Raw genomic sequence first — 23,268 nt, 5'->3', positions numbered from 1 at the left:
GGGAACAACTCATGCGAATTGCTAGACAGTATATCAACCAACAGAATCAGAATTTCATAGAAAGTTAAATAACAGTTCAAGATTTAAATAACAGTTTAAAGTACTCCCAACACTGCTCAATAGTTCTTTTCTGCTCAATGAAATCATTTCTCATAGTTACCTTTATCCATAGACCCTAAATTTTGAGAGAATTAATGTGTTTGCCTATTTTCACGTACTTGGTATCTATATCTTTGAATGTAACAGGTTAATACCTTTTGTCAACTTTGTAATTTATGAAAGTTACCTCTTTCAAAATCCATGTCACAGTTAGCTGATGGATCATCTATGTGTAGAGCTTTTGTTGTTGGTGGTGGTGGTGGTATGTTTTTGTTTGATTGATTGATTGATTTTGCTTTGCTGACATTTTTATTTTGCTAGCTGGGTTGTAAGGTCCCTGGTAAAATAATACCTGACACTCAGTAGGTACTTTATAAATTATGATTACATGAATGAATAGATGTTGTTAAGCAATTACTTAATCTTATATCATAGATAAACCTTTCATTATCAATCTTATGATTTTACTGAAAGATGGCCTAGTTAAGCAGGACATAGTTGGGGGTTTCTGATATCTAGTAATAATGAAATGTTCTTTTGAGGTAAGAGAGAATTTACTGAGATTGAAATTTTTTTACCTTCTTCTGGGTCACTTAATTTAAAAAGATCAAAAATTAAATACATTGTCAAAGACTTGAAAAATAAAAGAATAAAATAGTAGAAAGGGCTATCATCCCACTATTGAAAAGAACTCAAATAATATTACACTTACATTATACATTTAGTTTTATATCCTTTTGTGGAGGGTGCTCACTATTTCATCCCAAGCATTTCCCATGTTATTAGTCTCCAAAAAACATAATTTTTAATGACTTCACTGGTATGATGCTGTAGAGTTTATTGCCTCTTTGCTAAAACTTTAGTATTATTCCCATTTTCTTCCTACTTTCACCTAGCATATAGGTACTGCAGTTGAAATTATGCAAAAATATCTGCCAATGTTTCTATTTTTGTAGAAAATATTCTTGGAAGTATTAGTAATTAGCATTAAAACATCTTTTAACAGAAACTGGCAAATTACTTCAAGCATGGACAGCTTAGACTCCTTCCAACAGAATCACAGAATGCCTACTCTACTGAATTCTCATCAGGGAGCGTACTTTTACAAAAATAAATCCAATAGGAATTGGGCAATGTGACTGCAAAATTAAGAAAACTTGAACATTGCTTCTAAAATTTAGAAATATGTGTTGTTTCTCAATCTTTTCAGCTTCTGATTCCATTAATTTCATTCACTTCTCTGTCTAGATTTTCTATGCTGTTCATGCTTTTCAAGCACGGAGTGACCATGAACTCAGCCTTCAAGAGTACCAAAGAGTCCATATACTTAGATTTTGTGACCTAAGTGGAAATAAAGAGTGGTGGTTAGCCGAAGCTCAAGGACAGAAAGGATACGTGCCAGCTAACTACCTTGGGAAGATGACTTATGCTTAAGAAAATAAGTCTGTGACTTTCATTTTCTGACAAGTTGTTGACTGACTACCTCATAAAACTGACATGACAAAACTTCAGACCAGAAAGCAAGAAATCTCCAAACTACATGAACTGATACTGTATCAAGTTTTAAGGAAGATCGTACTTCCTATCAGGATTATTTCATGAATATATTATAAAAAATACATGTTGAAGGAAATACTAAGGCAACAAAAACATCAAAGCAAATGGCTCAGGTTCCAACTATCAACTACTTAAAAGTGAAGATACTTTGAAAAAGTAAATGTGTTCCTTTATCATAAAATCAAAGATTAGACGAAGATTTTTCCACTTACTATAATTATTTTTACTGTATTATACATTTCATCTTAAACATGGTTTTCATATTTTTTCTTGAATATGCACACATGCATGTACATACATATATATGATATGTTATGTTATGCAATTTATACAAATATGTGTTTAATAAAAGTCAGGCACACATATATATGAACCAGACAATACTAAATACACATAAGAATATGAACTGATTAATAGCCAACTGGAAGTTTTTGATATGGGACCTTTCTTTAACATAAGTCTTGAACAAGAAAAAAACCCTAAATAATATGATATTAATGATATCTAACATTTTCTGACTGTATACTGCATGCCATTTTATATGCAGTAACTTAATACAACGTTATGAGGAACCAGGAAGTAATTAACTCAAAACACATTGCTGTAAGTGGTAGGGGCTGACTCAATCCTAGGTAGCCTAGGACCAGAGTCCATTCTCCTAACTATATTTCTCCAGAGTGTCTACATTATCTCTTCGCAAAGCACTTAGCAATGCAAATAATTAACATCAATGTGAGCTACTTTCTTCTCAGGCCTATATTAAAGTACAAATTTCAAAATGCAGGGCTTCAAGGACTTCTTTACTAGCCTAAACAATATGCAGTCCCCAGGTTTAGTGTTTCCAGGATTGATTAATAATTTCTATAACTGTATGATTGTTGAAAAACTATCCTATACAACTTCTAATGATACTTCAATGAAAAAGTATTTTATGTCTCTACCATTCAGATGATGAATGGAGAATTTTGTATTCCATATTTTGAGTCAAAATCTGAATTTTTTTAGCTGCTGATTTGTACTTAGATGAGGCAAGGTAGGATAACATCTGCTTTTAACAAAATGGCCTGGGACATTGAACTTTCATTTGGGTATTGCCCAATGAACTGTCTTCTACAATTTAAGAACTATTTTTTGAAGACATTTTATTGAACTAAGGATGCTCCTTTGGAACAGAGATTACATTAAATTAAATTAGATTTTAGTAGTTTCCTTTAAAAATCAAATTAAGGTGGAAACCATTGTCCAATAAGATGTGCTAACATTTAAGATTGTTACTTTGAACAATTTATTTTATCCCCATAATGCATACTATATTACATGTATCATTAAAGAATACAAATAACAAAAGGTGCTGCTTTTCAGAAAGTAGCTGGCTGTAACACACACATGCACACACACACATACTTTTCATGTATAACCACTGACATTTACATGACAGAAGCATTTCATTTTATGATACTGCTCTCAAGGTCATTAATTTATAAATGTTTTTATAAGAGTCTACTAATAAGTTGCTTTTGCATAACCTATTTCTTGTTTTTTTGTAAATTTTACTTAAGTTATACAAGTTTCATGTATTTCTTGTTTTGATTTGGGTATTGAAAGACTCCTTTTGTTGGTAAACAAGAACTTAAAGTTTTTATTAGCAGACACTTTTGGAACGTAAGTAAATTGTAATTCGCCTAGGGTAAAGCAAAAAGAAATCCATTTACTTCTTATGAAAAATATACACATGCTCCAGAGCTGAAATAGTGGGGAAATTATACATATGTGTATATTTAAATTAGCTGTGCCCTTAATACTATCTGCAAAAATCAAGAATTATGTCAGAAGCACATATCTGCTCTTCAGGCTGAAACAAGTAACTATGTTAATATGAGAAGCTTGTCTACCTGTGTGGTCCTAGGATTGATGCTTCCTGCCTGACCTTTGAAGAAACCACACCATTAAAACCACAGTTGAAGTTAGCAGCTAAGCAAGAGTTGTAATGAAGCCACCTACTCCGTGTAGTTCCCCATTATTTTGTATAAATATTAGTATAAATCTACATTGTTACTATTTTAAAAATATAATCTATATTTAATTTGCTATTCAGGCTTTAAAAATCATATAATATCCTGTTTTATAGTATTTTACATAAAATCAAGTAAATTGTAATTTTAAGGTCAGATATTATTTTATTAAGTCTAAAGGAAATAAATTCTGAAGACGGGAAATGAATAAATCTTCAAGAAGTTGTAAAGACAAAAACTTGTTGGGGCTGGCACTGTGGTGTAGCAGGTAAAGCCATTGCCTGTAGTGCTGGCATCCCATATGGATGCCGGTTTGAGACCTGGCTGCTCTACTTCTGATCCAGCAGTACAAGATAGCCCAAATGCTTGGGCTTCTGCACCCACGTAGGAGACCTGGAAGAAGCTCCTGGCTCCTGGCTTTGGATTGGTGCAACTCTGGCTGTTGCGGCCATCTGGGGAGTGACCAGCTGATGGAAGATCTCTCTCTCTCTCTCTCTCTGCCTCTGCCTCTCTGTAATTCTGCCTCTCAAATAAATAAATCTTAAAAAAAAGCCAAGAAATATTTTTTGAAAATATATAAAAACTGTTGGTGTAGGCTGTAGGTATGCCTGTGTAGATAGTTTTACCAAGAATTAAGGGAATTTTTTGTACCCATTTTTCTTTTTTAAAACAAACTTGTGTATATATACATTTTATTTAACATTTATTTTTAAATACAGATGCTCTAAACTAATGCATATAATAAAGTTTAGAAATTGCAGGTTCATTCAATAATACAAAATTACTATGGGTTTTTAAAACATGAAAATATCACAAAGTCACCATGTAAACATTCCTTATATTTCAATTTTTTTTTTTTTTTGACAGGCAGAGTGGACAGTGAGAGAGAGAGACAGAGAGAAAGGTCTTCCTTTGCCGTTGGTTCACCCTCCAGTGGCCGCTGCGGCCAGCGCACTGCGGCTGGCACACCGCGCTGATCCGATGGCAGGAGCCAGGTACTTATCCTGGTCTTCCATGGGGTGCAGGGCCCAAGGACTTGGGCCATCCTCCACTGCACTCCCTGGCCACAGCAGAGAGCTGGCCTGGAAGAGAGGCAACCGGAACACAATCCGGCGCCCCGACCGGGACTAGAACCTGGTGTGCCAGAGCCGCAAGGCGGAGGATTAGCCTAGTGAGCCGCGGCACCCGCCAACATTCCTTATATTTCAGAAAACTTTAGCATGAAAGTTGAATAGTGTAGAAGTTGTAAAATACATTTAAATCACAGTAATGAAGCACTGTATGACAATTTTAAGTGCTGGAATATTCCATATTTATCTAAAATATAACTTGGGCTTTTAGAAATGTCTATTAAATGCCTCCTTATTTATGATGAATGTAGCTTTACAAAAATTAGTGTTTTCCTTTCTGAAACATTAAACACACACACACACACACACACACACACCCAGAGTGCACATTCCCATCCACTGGTTCACTACCCAGATGACAGCAATGGCTGGACTAGGCCTACGCCACAGACCCAGGAAGCCAGGAAGGCAATCCAGATCTTCCATATGGGAGACAGGAACTTAATTACTTGAGCTATTACTAGATCTGTATTGTAAGAAAACTCGAGTCAGGAGCCAGAGTTGGGGACAGAACCCATGTACTCTAATATGGAACATGGGTGTCTTGACCAGTAGGCTATCTATGGCTTCTTAAGGTACTCAATACGTTACTCAACACTGAATACATGTAGACTTCACAAAACTAAAGCTGGGCTAGACATATAAATGTACATTATAGATGGTGAGGAAGCAATTAAATTTTATTGACTGGTAGAACACTGAACTTTATTTTTTAATTTTTTTTAAAGATTTATTTATTGAGCTGAAAGCAAAGTTACAGAGAGGAAGAAGAGACACAGATCCTTCATCTACTGGTTCACTCCCCAAGTGGCTGCAACAACCTGGGCTGGGCCAGGCTAAAGCCAGAAGCTAAGAGCTTCTTCTGGGTCTCTCATATGGGTGCAGGGGCTAAAGAACTTGGGCCATTCTCTGCAGTTTCCCAGGCCATTAGCAGGGAGCTGGATCAGAAGTGGAACAGCCAGGACTCGAACTGGTGCCCATATGGGATGCCGGCACTACAGGTCCTGGCTTAACCCATTTTGCCTCAGCACCAGCCCCAACACTGGACTTTATACTCTGTAGGGATAGATCCCTACTTAAAGAATCTTACTCTTTAAAAAACTATTTTTTTTCCATTAACTTCTTTTCTCCTACAAACATACACTAATATATAAAAATACACCAATTAGGGCCAGTGCTATTGGGGTATAAAGGATTAAGCTGCTGCCTTGAGATGCTGGCATCCCGTATGGGCACCAATTTGAGTCCCAGCTGCTCCACTTCCTTTCTAGCGCCCTGGCAATGCGCCTGGGAAAGCAGAAGATGGTCCAGTCCTTGGGCCCCTGCATCCATGTGGGAGACCCTGGTGAAATTCTTGGCTCCTGGCTTCAGCCTGGCCCAGCCCTGACTGTTGTGGCCATTTGGGGAGTGAACTAGTGGTTGGAAGAATTTCTCTCTTTCTCTCTCTCTCTTTCTCTCTCTCTCTGTCTACCACATCCCTCTTTGTAACTCTTCAAATAAACAATAAATATTTTTTAAAAAACCCACACTAGTTTTCTGTGATCTGCAAAATTATTCTAATATAACAAATTTTCACTTCAAGGCTACCATAGTACAAATTGAATTTCTGTAGGCCAGACATTGCTTTTACAACTTTGTATCTAGATAGATGCAGATAAGATCTGCTTCAGTTTTTCAGGAAAATAAATTATACTTTAGCAAATACTGGGATATGTTCTTTTTTAAAAATCTAGGGAATGTACTCTAAGTAAGTTAAACTTATTTTACTTAAAAAACCACTTTGGTATGTATTTATGGTTTGCTGTAATTGCTTAAATAATTTATATAATAATTGTATTAATAAAATTTTATTTTGGTAAGATGATGTATTTCCTAAACAGCCTTTGGTCATCACAATATAATTTATTATCTGTTACTAATAAATAGTACTACCATATCTATGTTAAGAATGGGAATCATCTAATCTTTAAACAAAGATACTTCTTATGGTTCTTATAAATGTTGGTCTATGTATACACACGCATATATTACCTATCAAAGAGCCATACTCCCCAAACATAAATTACTTTTTAAACTATGTTAAAGTCACATAAAATGCAAAAGAAATTAAGATAATTGCTCTCAACTCTATCTAAAATATATTTTCTGTGAGGGGATAGCATTTATCATTTTAAGAGTTAATGTGGAAACTGTAGCAAGTATTACTACTTTAATTCCTTGTGAGTACTGAGGTCATTTTAATTGTTAACAGTTGTTGAGCTCAGTTTGTGTCATGTCATTTCTTAAGTTTAATCCACACTGGCTCTACAGTATAAAACAAAATGATGTTTTTATCTTCTTGATCCTAAATAGGACTAGAGGTTTGTGCGAAATTGGTATTTTATCAACAGAAATATGTTTCTCACAACAAAACAACTGCAGGAAGATTTTAAACTCATAAACAGACATTTACTCCACATGTAAGTAATGGAGTTATCTCAATTCTGGATTCATGAATAATTTAGTACCATTATTTAATAGCAGTTAAGGAGCAGTTATATTTTATAAACTATATAAATATAAATAATATAAATTATTACATATTTATAAAGAAGAAACCAAAGAATATCTGCACAATGCCAAACAACAAATATAAAAACTGAGGAAACAAGAAAAAGAAAGACATCATGACACTCCAAAATGAACATGACACCCCAAGCCAAGATTTTGAAGATGAGATAGAAGAAATACAAGATATAGAATTCAAAAAATTTGTGATAAGAACATTAAGAAGTTATCAAAAACAAATGCATGAACTACAGAAATCCAGACAGGACAGGACAGAAAATTTCTCTCGTGAAAATGAAATCTTAATGAGGAATCAAAATGAAATGAGGAATTTAGTAGAACATGAAATTGAGATATTGAAGAGAATCAAAATGAATAATTCAATAGAACAAATAAAAAACACATTAGAGAGCTTGAAAAACAGAATCAGTAAGGCAGAGGAGAGAGTATCAGACTTAGAAGACTGAGCACAGGAAATTATACGGTCAAAATAAAGAGAAGAGGAAATTAGAAATCTAAAAAATATTGTTGGGAATCTACAGGATACTATTAAAAAACCCAACATTTATGTTCTAGGAGTTCCTGAAGGCATGGAGGGAGAGAAAGGATTAGAAGGCCTTTTTAGTGAGATACTAGCAGAAAACTTCCTGAGTTTGGAGAAGGAAAGACACATCCAAGTACAGGAAGCACATAGACCCCCCAATAAACATGACCAAAAGAGATCCTCACCACGACAGGTTGTAATCAAACTCACCACAGTGAAACATAAAGAAAAGATTTTAAAATGCGCAAGAGAGAAACATCAGATTACTCTCAGAGGATCTCCAATTAGACTCACAGCAGACTTCTCATCAGAAACACTACAGGCTAGGAGGGAATGGCGAGATATACCCCAAGTACTAAGAGAAAAAAACTGCCAGCCCAGAATATTATATCCTGAAAAGCTCTCATTTGTGAATGAAGGTGAAATAAAGACCTTTCGTAGCAAACAGAAATTGAAAGAATTTGTGACCACTTGTCCAGCCCTGCAAAAGATGCTTAAAAATGTGTTACACACAGAAACACAGAAACATGGCCATCAATATGAAAGAAGGTAAAGGAAGAAAATCTCTCAGTAAAAGATCACAGGAAGTTCAAAGCATATATTAGAAATATCTCTGCCGGCGCCGCGGCTCACTAGGCTAATCCTCCGCCTTGCGGTACCGGCACACCGGGTTCTAGTCCCAGTCAGGGCGCCAGATTCTGTCCCGGTTGCCCCTCTTCCAGGCCAGCTCTCTGCTGTGGCCAGGGAGTGCAGTGGAGGATGGCCCAAGTGCTTGGGCCCTGCACCCCATGGGAGACCAGGATAAGTACCTGGCTCCTGCCATCGGATCGGCGCAGTGCACCGGCCGCGGTGGCCATTGGAGGGTGAACCAATGGCAAAGGAAGACCTTTCTCTCTGTCTCTCTCTCTCACTGTCCACTCTGCCTGTCCAAAAAAAAAAAAAAAAAAAAAAAAAAGAAAAGAAAGAAAGAAAGAAATATCTTTGGGAAAATGGCAGGGCAGTCACCATACATCAATAGTCACATTGAATGTAAATAGCCTCAACTCTCCAGTTAAAAGGCACAGACTGGCTGTAAGGATTAAAAAACAAAACCCCTCTATTTGCTGCTTACAAGAAACACATCTCTCCAACAAAGATGCATGTAGACTGAAAGTGAAAGGTTGGAAAAAGATATTTCATGCCAACAGAAACCAAAAAGAGCTGGAGTAGCCATCTTAATATAAGACAAAATAAACTTTAACACAAAAACTGTTAAAAGAGACAAAGAGGCCGGCACCATGGCTCAATTGGCTAATCCTCCGCATGCAGCACTGGCACCCTGGGTTCTAGTCCCGGTTGGGGCACCGGATTCTGTCCCGCTTGCTCCTCTTGCAGTCCAGCTCTCTGCTGTGGCCCGGGAAGGCAGTGAAGGATGGCCCAAGTGCTTGGGCCTGCACCCACGTGGGAGACCAGGAGGAAGCACCTGGCTTCTGGCTTCAGTGCGCTGGCCGTAGCAGCCATTTGGGGGGTGAACCAACAGAAAGGAAGACCTTTCTCTCTCTCTCTCTCTCTCTCACTGCCTAACTCTGCCTGTCCAAAAAAAAAAAAAAAAAAGAGAGAGAGAGAGACAAAGAGGGGTACTATATAATGATTAAGGGATCAATTCAACAGGAAGATGTAACTATTACAAACATATATGCACCTAATTACAGGGCACCAGTTTATTTAAAGATATGTTAAGGAACTTAAAGGGAGACTTAGAATCCAATACAATTGTATTGGGGGACTTCAATACTCCACTTTCAGCAATACACAGATCAACCAGACAGAAGATTTAATCGACACTATAGCCCAAATGGATCTAACAGATATCTACAAAACATTTCATCCTACACTTAATACACATTCTTCTCAGAAGTGCATGGAACCTACTCTAGGAATGACCACATACTAGACCATAAAGCAAGTCTCAGCAAATTCAAAAGAATCCAAATCATACCACGTATTTTTTCAGACCACAGTGGAATGAAGCTGGAAATTAGCAACTCAGGAAACCCTAGAGCATATAAAAACACATGGAGACTAAACAACATGCTCCTGAATGAAGAAGTGGGTCATAGAAGAAATCAAAAGAGAAATCAAAAACTTTCTGGAAGTAAATAAGGATAACACAACATATCAAAACTTATGGGATACAGAAAAGTAGTGTTAAGAGGAAAGTTTATAGCAATAGGTGCTGACAACAAGAATTTAGAAAGGCACCCAAAAAAATGAGCTATCAATGCATCTCAAGGATCTAGAAAAACTGCAGCAAACCAGATCCAAAACTAGTAAGAGAAAAGAAATAATTAAAATTAGAGAAGAAATCAACAGAATTGAATCCAAAAATACATTACAAAATATCAGCAAAACAAAGAGCTGGTTTTTTGAAAAAAAATGAACAAAATTGACACACCATTGGCCCAACTAACAAAAAAAAGAAAAGACCAAAATCAATAAAATCAGAGATTAAAAAGGGAATGTAACAACAGACACCACAGAAATAAAAAAGTCATCAGAAATTACTACAAAGAGTTGTATGCCAGCAAACAGGGAAACCTATCAGAAATGGATAGATTCCTGGACACATGCAACCTACCTAAATTGAACCATGAAGACATAGAAAACCTAAACAGACCCATAGCCAACTCAGAAATTGAATCAGTAATAAAGGACCTCCCAACAAAGAAAAGCCCAGGACCAGATGGATTCACTGCTGAATTCTACCAGACATTTAAAGAACTAACTCCAATTCTTCTCAAACTATTCAGAACAACTGAAAGAGAGGGAATCCTTCCAAATTCTTTCTATGAAGCCAGAATCACCTTAATCCCTAAGTCTGAAAAAGATGCATCATAGAAAGAGAATTACAGACCAATTTCCCTGATGAACATAGATGCAAAAATCCTCAATAAACTTTTGGCCAATAAAATGAAACAACACATCAGAAAGATCATCCACCCAGACCAAGTGGGATTTAACCCTGGTATGCAGGGATGGTTCAATGTGCGCAAAACAATCAACATGATACACCACATTAACAGACTGCAGAAGAAAAACTATATGATTATCTCAATAGATGCGGAGAAAGTATTTGTTAAAATACAACACCCTTTCATGATGAAAACTCTAAGCAAATTGGGTATAGAAGGAACATTCCTCAATACAATCAAAGCAATTGATGAAAAACCCACAACCAGCATGCTATTGAATGGGAAAAAGTTGGAAGCATTTCCACTGAGATCTGGTACCAGACAGGAATGCCCCCTCTCACCACTGCTATTCAATATAGTTCTGGAAGTTTTAGCCAGAGTCATTATGCAAGAAAAAGAAATTAAAGGGATACACATTGGGAAGGAAGACGTCAAACTATCCCTCTTTGCAGATGACATGATTCTTTATTTAGGGATCCAAAGAACTCTACTAAGAGACTACTGGAACTCACAGAAGAGTTTAGCAAAGTAGCAGGGTATAAAATCAATGCACAAAAATCAACAGCCTTTGTATACTCAGGCAATGCCATGGCTGAGAAAGAACTGCTAAGATGAATCCCATTCACAATAGCTACAAAAACAATCAAATACCTTGGAATAAACTTAACCAAGGACATCAAAGATCTTTACGATGAGAAGCATAAAACTTAAAGAGAAAGAAGGGGATACTAAAAAATGGAAAAATCTTCTATGCTTATGGAGTGGAAAAATCAATATCATCACAATGTCCTTCTCCCAAAAGCAATTTATACATTCAATGCAATACCAATCAAAATACCAAAGACATTCTTCTCAGATAGGGAAAAATGATGCTGAAATTCATATGGAGATGTAGGAGACCTCGAATAGCTAAAGCAATCTTCTACAACAAAAACAAAGCCGGAGGCATCACAATACCAGATTTCAGGACATACTACAGGGCAGTTGTAATCAAAACAGCATGGTACTGGTACAGAAACAGATGGATAGACCAATGGAACAGAATTGAAACACCAGAAATCAATCCAAACATCTACAGCCAACTTACATTCGATCAAGGATCTAAAACCAATTCCTGGAGCAAGGACAGTCTATTCAATAAATGGTGCTGGGAAAACTGGATTTCCAAGTGCAGAGGCATGAAGCAAGACCCCTACCTTACACAAAAATCCACTCAACATGGATTAAAGATCTAAATCTACGACCCGACACCATCAAATTATTAGAGAACATTGGAGAAACCCTGCAAGATATAGGCACAGGCAAAGACTTCTTGGAAACGACTCCAGAGGCACAGGCAGTCAAAGCAAAACTTAACAATTGGGATTGCAACAAATTGAGAAGTTTCTGTATGGCAAAAGAAACAGTCAGGAAAGTGAAGAGGCAACTGACAGAATGGGAGAAAAATATTTGCAAATTATGGAACTGATAAAGGATTAAAAAACAGAATCTACAAAGAGATCAAGAAACTCCACAAAAACAAAACAAACAACCCACTTAGGAGATGGGCCAAGGACCTCAATAGACATTTTTCAAAAGAGGAAATCCAAGTGGCCAACGACACATGAAAAAATGTTCAGGATCACTGGTAATCAGGGAAATGCAAATCAAAACCACAATGAGGTTTCACCTCACCCCAGTTAGAATGGCTCACATACAGAAATTAACTAACAACAAATGATGGCAAGGATGTGAGAAAAAGGGACACTAACCCACTGTTGGTGGGAATGCAAACTGGTAAAGCCACTATGGAAGTTAGTCTGGAGATTCCTCAGAAACCTGAATATAACCCTACCATTCAACCCAGCCATCCCACTCCTTGGAATTTACTCAAAGGAATTAAATTGGCAAATAAAAGAGCTGTCTGCACCTCCATGTTTATTGCAGCTCAATTCACAATAACTACGACGTGGAATCAACCTAAATGCTCATCAACAGAAGACTGGATAAAGAAATTATGAGATATGTACTCTATGGAATACTGTACAGCAGTAAAAGAAAAATGAAATCTGGTCATTTGCAACAAGATGGAGGAATCTGGAACACATCATGCTGAGTGAAATAAGCCAGTCCCAAAGGGAAAAATATCCTATGTTTTCCCTGATTGGTGACAACTAACCGAGCACTAAAAAGGAAACCTTTTGAAGTGAAATGGACACTATGGGAAACAATGACTTGATCAGCCCTTATCCTGACTTTTGAGGAACAACTTACTATTTTATTCCTTTTAGTATTTTTTTTGTTCTCCTTAATACCATTGGTTGAACTATTCAATTAACACAGTTATTCTTAGGTGTTTAAATTTAACTGAAAAGTAATCCATGTTAAATGTAAGAGTAGGAATAAGAGAGGGAGGAGATCTACAGTTCAGAACATGCTCACTTGGACTTATCCCTAATGGTAGAGTTAGAAACATGCCAGGGGATTCCAATTCATTCCCATTAAGGTCGCATGTACCAATGCCATCTCACTAGCCAAAATGAACAGTTTCAGTTCATAATTGATCATAATGATAGGATTAAGTGTCAAAGGGATCACATAAACAAAACTAGTGTCTGCTAATACTAACTGATAGAATTAAAAAGGAGAGAACAATCCAACATGTGAAGCGGGACACATAGCAGATTCAGAATGGCAGATGTCCTGAGCAGCACTCTGGCATCAGAATCAGCCCTTAAGACATTTGGGTCTTGCTAAAAAGCCCATGAGAGTTTCGCAGGCATGCAAAGCCAAGACACTCTGAGGGGGAAAAAAAAAATGACCTAAATGAAAGATCTTTGCGAGAGAGATCCCAGTGGAAAGAACGGGCCATCAAAGAAGGAGGTACCTTTCTCTGAAGGGAGGAGAGAACCTCCACTTTGACTATGGCCTTGTCTAAATAAGATCGAGTTGGTGAACTCAAGAGGCTTCCATAGCCTTGGAAGCTCATGAGAAGAGCCTCAGATGATTACTGACATCATAAATAAGAGTGTCAATTGTTAAATCAACAGGAGTCACTGTGCACTTACTCCTCATGTAAGATCTCTGTCCTTAATGTGTTGTACTATGTGAATTAACGGTGTAACTAGTGCTCAAACATTACTTTACACTTTGTGTTTCTGTGTGGGTGCAAACTGTTGAAATCTTTACTTGGTATATATACTAATTTGATCTTCTGTATATAAAACTAATTGAAAATGAATCTTGATGAAGAATGGGATGTGAGAGACAGTGGGAGATGGGATGTTGCGGGTGGGAGGGAGGTTATGGGGGGAAAAGCTGCTACAATCCAAAAGTTGTACTTTGGAAATTTATATTTATTAAATATGTTAAAAAATGGTAAGAAAAGAAAGTAATTCCTGAGTTTTGCTCCTAACTCTGTAATCTATTGAATGATTTTTCATTTCGACTCTTAGTTTGCTCAATTCTAATATGGGTTGATTTTTGGATCAAGTAAGTTAATTTATTAAAGCATATATGTTATGTGCAAAATAAGATTCTTTACATTCTTCTGAAAAAAAAAATGTCTGAAAGCAACACCAAAACCTAGCAAAGCAGATATTAAATCTTAGAGCCCCAAATCTGGCATCCTATATACATTGTGGAAAGAAATGAGCCCTCTGTTATTCAGGTAGTTCTGCCCCTATGACTTTGCAGTTCAGGAGCCACTACTGCTGTCTTGGGCTGCGTGCTGATACTGGGGGCATTCCTGGGTGGACACTGTACACTGCTGGCCACTCTAGCTTTCTGGGGTCCCTGCTGTGGGTTCACTCTCATGGCCCCACAGGCATTGCTCCATTAGAGGTTCTCACCATGTGGCAAACTTTTGCCTGGTCTCCCACACTTTCCTTTGAAATATGGATGGATGCCACCATTACCCTGTAAGTCTTGCATTCTGTGCATCATCAAAAACAGCATCATGTGAATGTCATCAAGGCCTGCTGCTGGAAGGAACAGTGCCTGGACTCAATGGAGCCATGACTGTAGCTATGAAGCACTTCCATGGAAAACAGAGTAAAACCCCAAAGCTGTCAGGGTCAGTGAGCCCATGGAGAGTATCCAGAGGCCCATCCCTGAAACAATTTGCCCTAGAAGGCATCTGGTCCTGTGATGGAATGGGTGGCCTCATTTCTGAGATGCCCTCAATGAATTTTCCCTATTTTCCCAATACAAAGCAACTGGCTTTTATCTGCACTAATCTTTTTTTTTTTTCAAGATTTATTTATTTATTTATTTGACAGAGTTAGAGAGAGAGAGGGAGAGACAAAGAGAGACAGAGATCTTCCATCTACTTGTTCACTCCCAGATGGCCGCAATGGTCAGGGCAGGGCCAGGGCAAAGCCAGGAGGTTCTTCCAGGTCTCCCATGTGGGTAGCAGGGGCCCAAGCACTTAGGCTATCCTCATTGCCTTTTGCAGGTGATTAGCAGGAAGCTGGAAAGGAAATGGAGCAGCCGAAACTCAAACAAGTGCCCATGTGGTACGGTGGCACTGAAGATGGCAGATCCACCAGCTATGCCACAATGCTGGCCCTTGCACTAATCTTTTTTGTAGTTCAGGTGTACCCTTCTCTTTCCAACACTTTTTTTGTCAAGCTTTGAATTTTTTCACAGATCTCCACTGGTTCTCTGTTCTCTTTGTTCCTGAATCTCTTGAAAGTAGTGCAAAAAACCCATGTTGCACACCAAATGGTTTACTATTCATAAATTTGTCAAATACCCTGGGTCATTCTCTTTAATCAGCTTCCAGAAAGTTAGGGAATGGACACAATGGATTGAGTTCTTTACAATGGTCTAAGGACAATCTTTTCTCCATTTTCCAATGGTATCTTCATTTTCATCTGAAGACTAGTTCTCTAGTCTCCTCATTTTCAGAGCCTTCAACAGGATCACCCAAAATGCCTCATACCCTTGCAATATTCTAGTTTTTTTTTTTTTTTTTTTTTTTTTTTGATAGGCAGAGTGGACAGTGAGAGAGAGAGACAGAGAGAAAGGTCTTCCTTTTTGCTGTTGGTTCACCCTCCAATGGCTGCCGCCAGCCGCAGTGCGCCGGCGCACCGCACTGATCCGATGGCAGGAGCCAGGTGCTTATCCTGGTCTCCCATGGGGTGCAGGGCCCAAAGACTTGGGCCATCCTCCACTGCACTCCCTGGCCACAGCAGAGAGCTGGCCTGGAAGAGGGGCAACCGGGACAGAATCCGGTACCCTGACTGGGACTAGAACCTGGTGTGCCGGCGCTGCAAGGCGGAGGATTAGCCTAGTGTGAGCCACGGCACCGGCTAATATTCCAGGTTTCTTGCTAGCTTGCTCCTCTAAACTTTTACAACCTTTGACCATAAACCAGTCCCAAAGATAGTCCCACATTTCCAGGCAGTTGCAGTAACAATTTCATTTCATGTTACCAATTTTCTGTATTGGTCAGGTTTTCTGTTACTACAAAATAATACCAGGGGCCGGCACTGTGGCACAGAGGGTTAAGCCACTACCTGTGATGCCGGCATCCCATGAGAATCAGTTAGAGTCCCAACTGTTCCAATTCCAATTTAGCTTCCTGCTAATGTGCCTGGGAAAGCAGTGGAAGATGACCTGAGTGCTTGAGCCTCTGCCACCCACGTGGGAGACCTGGATGGAATTCCTGACTCGTGGCTTCGGCTTGGTCTAGCTCCTGCCATTTTGACCATTTGGGGAGTGAATCAGCAGATGGAACATCTGTTGCTTTCTAACCCTGCCAATCTCTCTGTTACTCTTTCAGATAAAATATTAAAAAACAAAACTCTTCATTTTTAAAAAAAGGGTAAATGTCATTAAAAAATACACACACAAAACAAAACAGTGACTGGGTAACTTCATAAAAAACGAGTGTTGGGGCTGGTGTTGTGGAGTAGTAGAAGATGACCCAAGTGCTTGGGCCCATGAACACATGTGAGAGACCTTGATGAAGTTTCAGAATCCTGGCTCCAGCCTGCCAAGCCCCTGACATTGTGGCCATTTGGGGAGTGAACGTGCGGATAGATTTCTCTCAAATAATAATAAATAAAAATAAGTAAATCTTAAAAAAAGAGGGGGGAAGGCTGTTCAACTCAGTTTTTGAGGCTGAAAGTCCAAATAGCACAGTACTAGCTTTTACAAGAATCTCCTTGGCTGCATCACCTCACGGCAGGTGGCATCTGGTTGAAGTATTTGCAAAGGGGAGAGATCACCACACAGACAGGAAACTAGAGAGTAATTCAGGGGTTAGTCTCGGACTTTTTTTATAAGTCCTCTTGCAAGAACTAATTCAGGGGTCCTATTAGAATGACCTTAATCCCTTCCAAGGGTGGTGCCAACCAATAATCTATTCACCTCCCACTAGACTTCACCACTTAATAATCAACATACATGAACCTTTGACAGACAAATCACATGCAAACCATAGAACTTTCTGACTTAATATAAAAAAAATCAAGAATTAATCACTACACAAACACACACACACATACATATACATATATGAGCTTGTTTTATACAAAGTTATCTAAAATTAAAGTGCTATAAAATTTGGAGGCAGTAAAAATAAAATATCCTTTACTTTTACTGTATAAATAATGTGTAAATAAGTCATAATTTCCATTCACAAAAGCTCTTGGAAATAGTTTTTTTTTCAAGAATTCTCAGGAATGTACATGAGTGGGATGAGTGAAAATTCAACATTCATTGAGTACATACTATGTGCATATATTACATTAGTGTAGGGAAAAGTGGACAATGTGAAGAGTATTGCTTTAAAAGGGCATAAGAGTTTACTACCTACTGGTTGGGATAAATCCCTACATAATTTAAGGTGATTAAAAAACAGGCAAAGATAAGACAGGCTTACAGGAAGTTAATAAAAGTTAATTGTGAAAATGGTGACAAAATAGTTGGAGGAAGATAGACAATTAGTTAAAATGAGGCTGGGTACTGACAATAAACACCCAAAATATTAAACGCTCAAAAGTACCAGAAAACTTCACAATGAGTCACCTCTGTCACCCTGTAAGGCACCTCATTATGCAAGATCAACTTGGGGCTTTGCTAGAAGATGAACTACTTTTTTCTCTTTAAAACTGCTTTTACTACAAATCTTATGAAGGTTTCACCAAGAATGTCATTATCAATCATTATTTTCATAAAGTAGGGGAATTATTAAAATAAAAATACTAAAGACAGATTGAAAATAAGATTCCAAGTTTTGCTAAATAACAATATTTTAAGAAACAAAAGAAATTTGATTATGAATATTTTTATTAAATTACAGTACATTTAACAATATATGTTCTAGTAATAAGTTTTTACCTTTTGGGTACTATAACATCACACCTGTTTGGACACCCTATTTCTTGAGTTTCTTTTGGGCGGCTTTCTTCTTAACCATCTGTAATCTCTTCATAGCATTGAGCTGTGATTCTTGTGAAGTCGGACCTTTAAGGGATGCTGAGGAAGAGCTACTAGATTCTGAAGTACTTTTACTAGTGGTACTTCCACCAGGGCCTGATGTCCCACTATTTCCATTCCCACTTAGTTGGTTGCTGCTTCCTGGAACTAAACTACTTGGACTGGGAAGACCTACTTTGCTGACATTATCACAACTAACCGAGCGACTAAGGCCAGTTTTGCCTAAGGTCAGAGGTGGAGGTGGTTTCAGTGGTACAGTGGGTGTTGTACTATTATTGGAACCTATTTTAGAACCTATTCCACCTTTGGAAGATGTTGCCAGACCAGTCAAACCCACAGGCTTCTGGCTGGCTGATGAGGTAGCAGGTTTTCCACTGTTGTTTTGTGTTGTAGAACTCAATTTTGCTGTTGAGGGACCAGTAGAAGATGTTTTGGCTGCAAACGCTGCCCACCCCGTTAGGCCACTAGTTACCGAAGAGGAAACACTGGTACTAGAAGAATTTCCTGAAATAACCGTGGATGTCTAAAAAAATAAGATAAATATTACATTAGTGCAAAGTACACTCAATACCTACATAATATTCTTGCATTTATAACAACTGTTACCAGAGTAATGACTTCAGGAATTTAAATCACACCACCAAACTAGTTTTCTTTTATGAAACTGATTTGATGAAAACACTTGGAACAAAACATATCCACAGTTAGTGAGCATTACTGTTTTCAAAGCAGAAATGTTTGGATGGTATGTTCTTACCACAATGATTCCAAAATAAAATACATGGAATTCCTTTTGGAGAATTGCTTCAAATCAAATTAAGTGTTTTAACTTATTTTTCACCCGAGAAGGTTATGACCTAACTCAGTAAAATATCCTGTTCTTTAGACTTTGCTCCACATAACTAACAATTATTTCAAAAATATATTTCACTCTTGGGGTGGACATTTGGCCTGGTGGTTAACAAGATGGTTAATACACCCACATATCATGTTGGAGTACCTGAGTTTGAAATCCACCTCTGGGTCCTGGATCCACTATCCTGCTTATGTAAACCCTGGGGGAAAGTGGTGATACCTTAAGTAATTGGGTTCCTGTTACCCATGTGAGAGATTCGGTTTGAGTTCCCAGCTCCTAGCTTTGGCCTGGCCCAACCCCTGCTGTAGCAGACATCTGAGGAATAAACCAGCAGATAGGAATATGTAGTCTCTCTCTCTTTCTCTGCCTCTCAAATATATAAATAAAATCAATTCTATTCCTAATGAACAAAAATGCCCACATCTAGGATATCCAGAAGATGTCTGAGTTTCAGAGATTCATTTAATATTATTTATCGAGTTAATATATGATGAAAAGAAAATGGTCATATATAAATTTTAAACATATCTTTTAACAAAAGTTGCCCCCAAATTTTGAGCAATCGTTCAAATATATACATATATGCTAACTTATGAAAACATAGACAAATTGTGAAACTAAAATTATGAGACCTGTTTTTTGTAATAGATTATAAGTTATACACTACTTGTCTATGTTTTCATTAAAACTATCACCTAAGAGGTTCCTGCTTTGATATAAAGGGTTTTATATGCTATTAGGTTTAAATGCCTAATGGTATTTTGGGTAGGTCTAACTCACTTGTAGATGTATTTTATTTTTTAAGATTTATTTATTTGAAAGGCAGAGTGACAGGGAAAAAGAGATCTTCCATCCACCAGTTTACTCCCCACATGGCTGCAACAACCAGGTCAGAGCCAGGCTGAATCAAGGAGCCAGGAACTCTATCCTGACCTCTCACAAGGGTGGCAGGGGCCCAAGTACTTGAGCCATCTTCTGCTGCCTTCCCACACATGTTAGAGGAAAGCTGAACTGGGAGTAGAGCAGCTGGGACACTCCCAAGATGGGATGCAAGTAGTGGCTTAATCCACTGCACCACAATGCTGGCCCCCTACACATATTTCTTGAGGTTATAACTCTTTAATTTCTTTGATGTACTTCCTAAGATGGCAAATCAAGTTCCCGGTATTACCAATGCCATTTCATAAATACATATTACTCCTTTTCACATAAGAAAATTTTTACTTTCACAATAGAAAAAAACACATTTGGTTAAAATTAATTTTGAATTGAATTTCTTACTGACACTCTTTCTACCTTCAAACTTAAGAAGACTTGCAAAACTGTTTAGGGTTTATGGGAAAGGTAAAGAGTACATTTTTGTTTTAAAAATGGTTATTATCATGCTTAAAATATGTCCAGTTTGGACCAATGCTGTGGTATAGTAGGCTAAGCCTCCACCTGCAGTGCCGCCAGCATCACATATGGGCATTAGTCCATGTCCAGCTGTTCCTCTTCTTACCCAGCTCTCTGCTAATGGCCTGGGAAAGCAGTGGAAGATGGCCCAAGTGCTCTGGCCCTGCACCCACACAGAAGACCTGAAAGAAGTTCCCGGCTCTTGCTTCCGATTAGCCTAGCTCCAGCCATTGTGGCCAACTGGGTAGTGAACAAGCAGATGGAAGACCCTTCTTTCTGTCTTTCCTTATCTCTGTCTGTAACTCTACCTCTCAAATAAATAAATAAAAAATCAAAAAAAAAAAAGAGGTCCAATTACATTTTGGAGCTGAACTTTTTCTAAAAAACTTATTTATTATCTCACAGGCAGAGGGATACAGAGAGAAAGAGATGGAGATGGAGATGGAGATGGAGAAGGAGAGGGAGAGACAGAGACACAGAGACAAGGATAGAGAGAGGTAGCTTCCATCCACAGTTGCATTCTCCAAATGGATGCTACAGCCAGAGTTGGGTCAGGATGAAGCCAAGAGCCAGGAACTCCATCCAGGTTTCCCACATGGAATGTAGGGACACAAGTACTTGGGCCATTATTTGCTGCCTTCCCAGGTACGTTAGCAGGAAGCTGGATTGAAAGCAGAATAGCCAGGGCTGGCGTTGTGGCATGGAAGTTAAAGCACTGCCTGTGACACTGCCATCACTTATGGGTGCCAGTTCCACTTCTGATCTAGCTCCCTGCTAATGGCCTGGGGAAAGAAACAGAAGATGGTCCAAGTGTTTGTGTTCTGCCACCCACGTGGGAGACTCTGATGAAGCTCCCTGGCTCTTGGGTTTGGCCTGGCCCTGTGCTGGCCGTTGTGCCCATCTGGGGAGTGAACTTGTGGATGGAAGTACTTTCTCTGTTTCTGTCTGTCTCTCTGTAACTCTTTCAAATAAATAAATAGGTAGATAGAAGTCTTAAAAAAAAAAGAAAAAAGAAAAAGAAAAGAAAGCAGACCAGCCAAGACTCAAAAGAGTATTTATTCCCATACAGGATGCTAGCATTGCAAGTGGTATCTTAACCTGGTATGCCACCTGCCAGCACCTAGAACTGAACTTTAAAAGAGTTGATAAAAAATTTTTAGCAGCCTTCAATACTGTCTGCATGTAAATATTTTAAAACAATGTGAAAAGCAATCAAAATATTCAGCTGTGAGATATTCATTTTATAAGAGTAAGAATCCAGATTCTTGTTAACATACTCTGAAAAGTGACCTTTTTTTTTTCAGAAATATGACAACTATCTCATGATATTATTCAGATAAAAAAAACTATACAAATCATAAATTCTTAGAGGAACCCATGAAGGTAGTCAGGGAAACAGTCAAAAATCAAAAGGACACAGGTGTGGGAAATTTTCAATTTTTAGTTATGATTTATTTTTTCCTTTTCTTCATATTAAATATAAAACTGCCATATGGCTAAATGATCTTTCAGAATATTTCACAAATGAAAGCCCATCTGAAGTAATTAAAAAGACCAACACTTGAGTACAAAGAAGAAAGCAAATTGAATAGGCTTGGCATTTGGTCTTAATGACCTGGTATTGCTTTTCAACAGAATGACAGTTGATTTACAATACTATAGGACACATAAAAATAGAATAAGACAAATAATGGAAATTCAGTGATTTCTAACAATTTTAGTATGGAAAATAAATTTTTAAATTTATGTTCATTTTATATGAAGGACAGAGAGATGGAGAAAGAGATTCAGAGTTCTTCTACCACTGATACTTTCAGCTACGGTTGAGCCAGGCTAAAGCCAGGAGCCTGGAACTCAATCTTGGTTTCCCAAATGGGTAGCAGGCATCCAAACACTTGAGTCAACACCTGCTGCCTCTTAGAGTATAAATTAGCAGGCTGCTGGAGTAGAAAGTGGAGCCGGGACTTGAACCAGGACTTGAACCAGGCACCCTGCTAAGGGATGCAGGTTTTCCAAGTAGTGATTGCACAGATTTTCCAAGAGTGCCATATGCTCACCCCTCAATTATTTTTAACTATAAATAGCTTCTTGCCATTATCCTAATTAGAAAAGCCATTTACTTCTTTATGTGTGAAAGGAAACAAAAATTTTTATAGTAAATCTTACTTTTATTGTAAAAACACAAAAACCTTTTAATCAAAACAAGACACTCAAAGTTGTCTTTTACTTGCCATTAAATGATTTCATTTAAGATTTCCTTTAGTAATAGGAATCTAATGAAAATGATTATGTATGGAAAAAGCAGCCCCTATAATTACTTCCACCAAATCCGTTATTCTTCTATTCCAATTCACTATGTTCTGATATAATAAATCAATAATGAATATCCCCTTTACATCAATTCTTTCCCAGTAAATTATAAATGACATTCAAATATAATTATCAGAATCTTTCTCAGAGTACTTTATATTTATATATATTTTTTAATCACACCAAGATTCTTGAGCTTCCAAACAGCTATTCAGACAAGGTAATATCTTTAGCATTTTCTGGGGTCATTCGTGAATTCATGGCTAATTTTTCTTCTTCTATCTTTAGTGCAATACTTTTTTTTTAAGATGTATTTATTTAATTTAAAGTCAGAGTTACACAGAGAGAGGAGAGGCAGAGAGAGAGTGGGGGGTTTCTTCCATCCGAAGGTTTACTCCTTAATTGGCTGCAACAGCCAGAGCTGTGCCGATCCGAAGCC

The 23,268-nt window shown here is 37.8% G+C and overlaps 2 protein-coding genes across 5 annotated transcripts in view; one reads left to right on the top strand and one right to left on the bottom strand.

Annotated features, from left to right (window-relative positions):
* ARHGEF38 (Rho guanine nucleotide exchange factor 38) overlaps window positions 1-10,300 on the top strand; it is a 138,931-nt gene extending 128,631 nt beyond the window's left edge. For both annotated transcript variants that reach the window (XM_089302982.1, XM_008267533.5), the window contains one exon: window positions 1,348-10,300. In XM_089302982.1, coding sequence (XP_089159108.1) covers window positions 1,348-1,533 — 186 coding nt within the window. In that variant the 3' untranslated portion in view covers window positions 1,534-10,300. The remainder of the gene's footprint in view (window positions 1-1,347) is intronic.
* Window positions 10,301-18,100: 7,800 nt separating this feature from the next.
* Window positions 18,101-23,268, bottom strand: part of INTS12 (integrator complex subunit 12) — a 28,171-nt gene continuing 23,003 nt past the window's right edge. For all 3 annotated transcript variants that reach the window (XM_017347377.4, XM_017347376.4, XM_008267527.5), the window contains one exon: window positions 18,101-18,791. In XM_017347377.4, coding sequence (XP_017202866.3) covers window positions 18,207-18,791 — 585 coding nt within the window. In that variant the 3' untranslated portion in view covers window positions 18,101-18,206. The remainder of the gene's footprint in view (window positions 18,792-23,268) is intronic.

The sequence above is a fragment of the Oryctolagus cuniculus genome, chromosome 8 (genome assembly GCF_051225735.1).
Source record: "Oryctolagus cuniculus isolate XC-2025 breed Fujian yellow rabbit chromosome 8, ASM5122573v1, whole genome shotgun sequence".
NCBI lineage: Eukaryota > Metazoa > Chordata > Mammalia > Lagomorpha > Leporidae > Oryctolagus > Oryctolagus cuniculus.
This window is presented reverse-complemented; position numbering and strand designations above follow the sequence as displayed.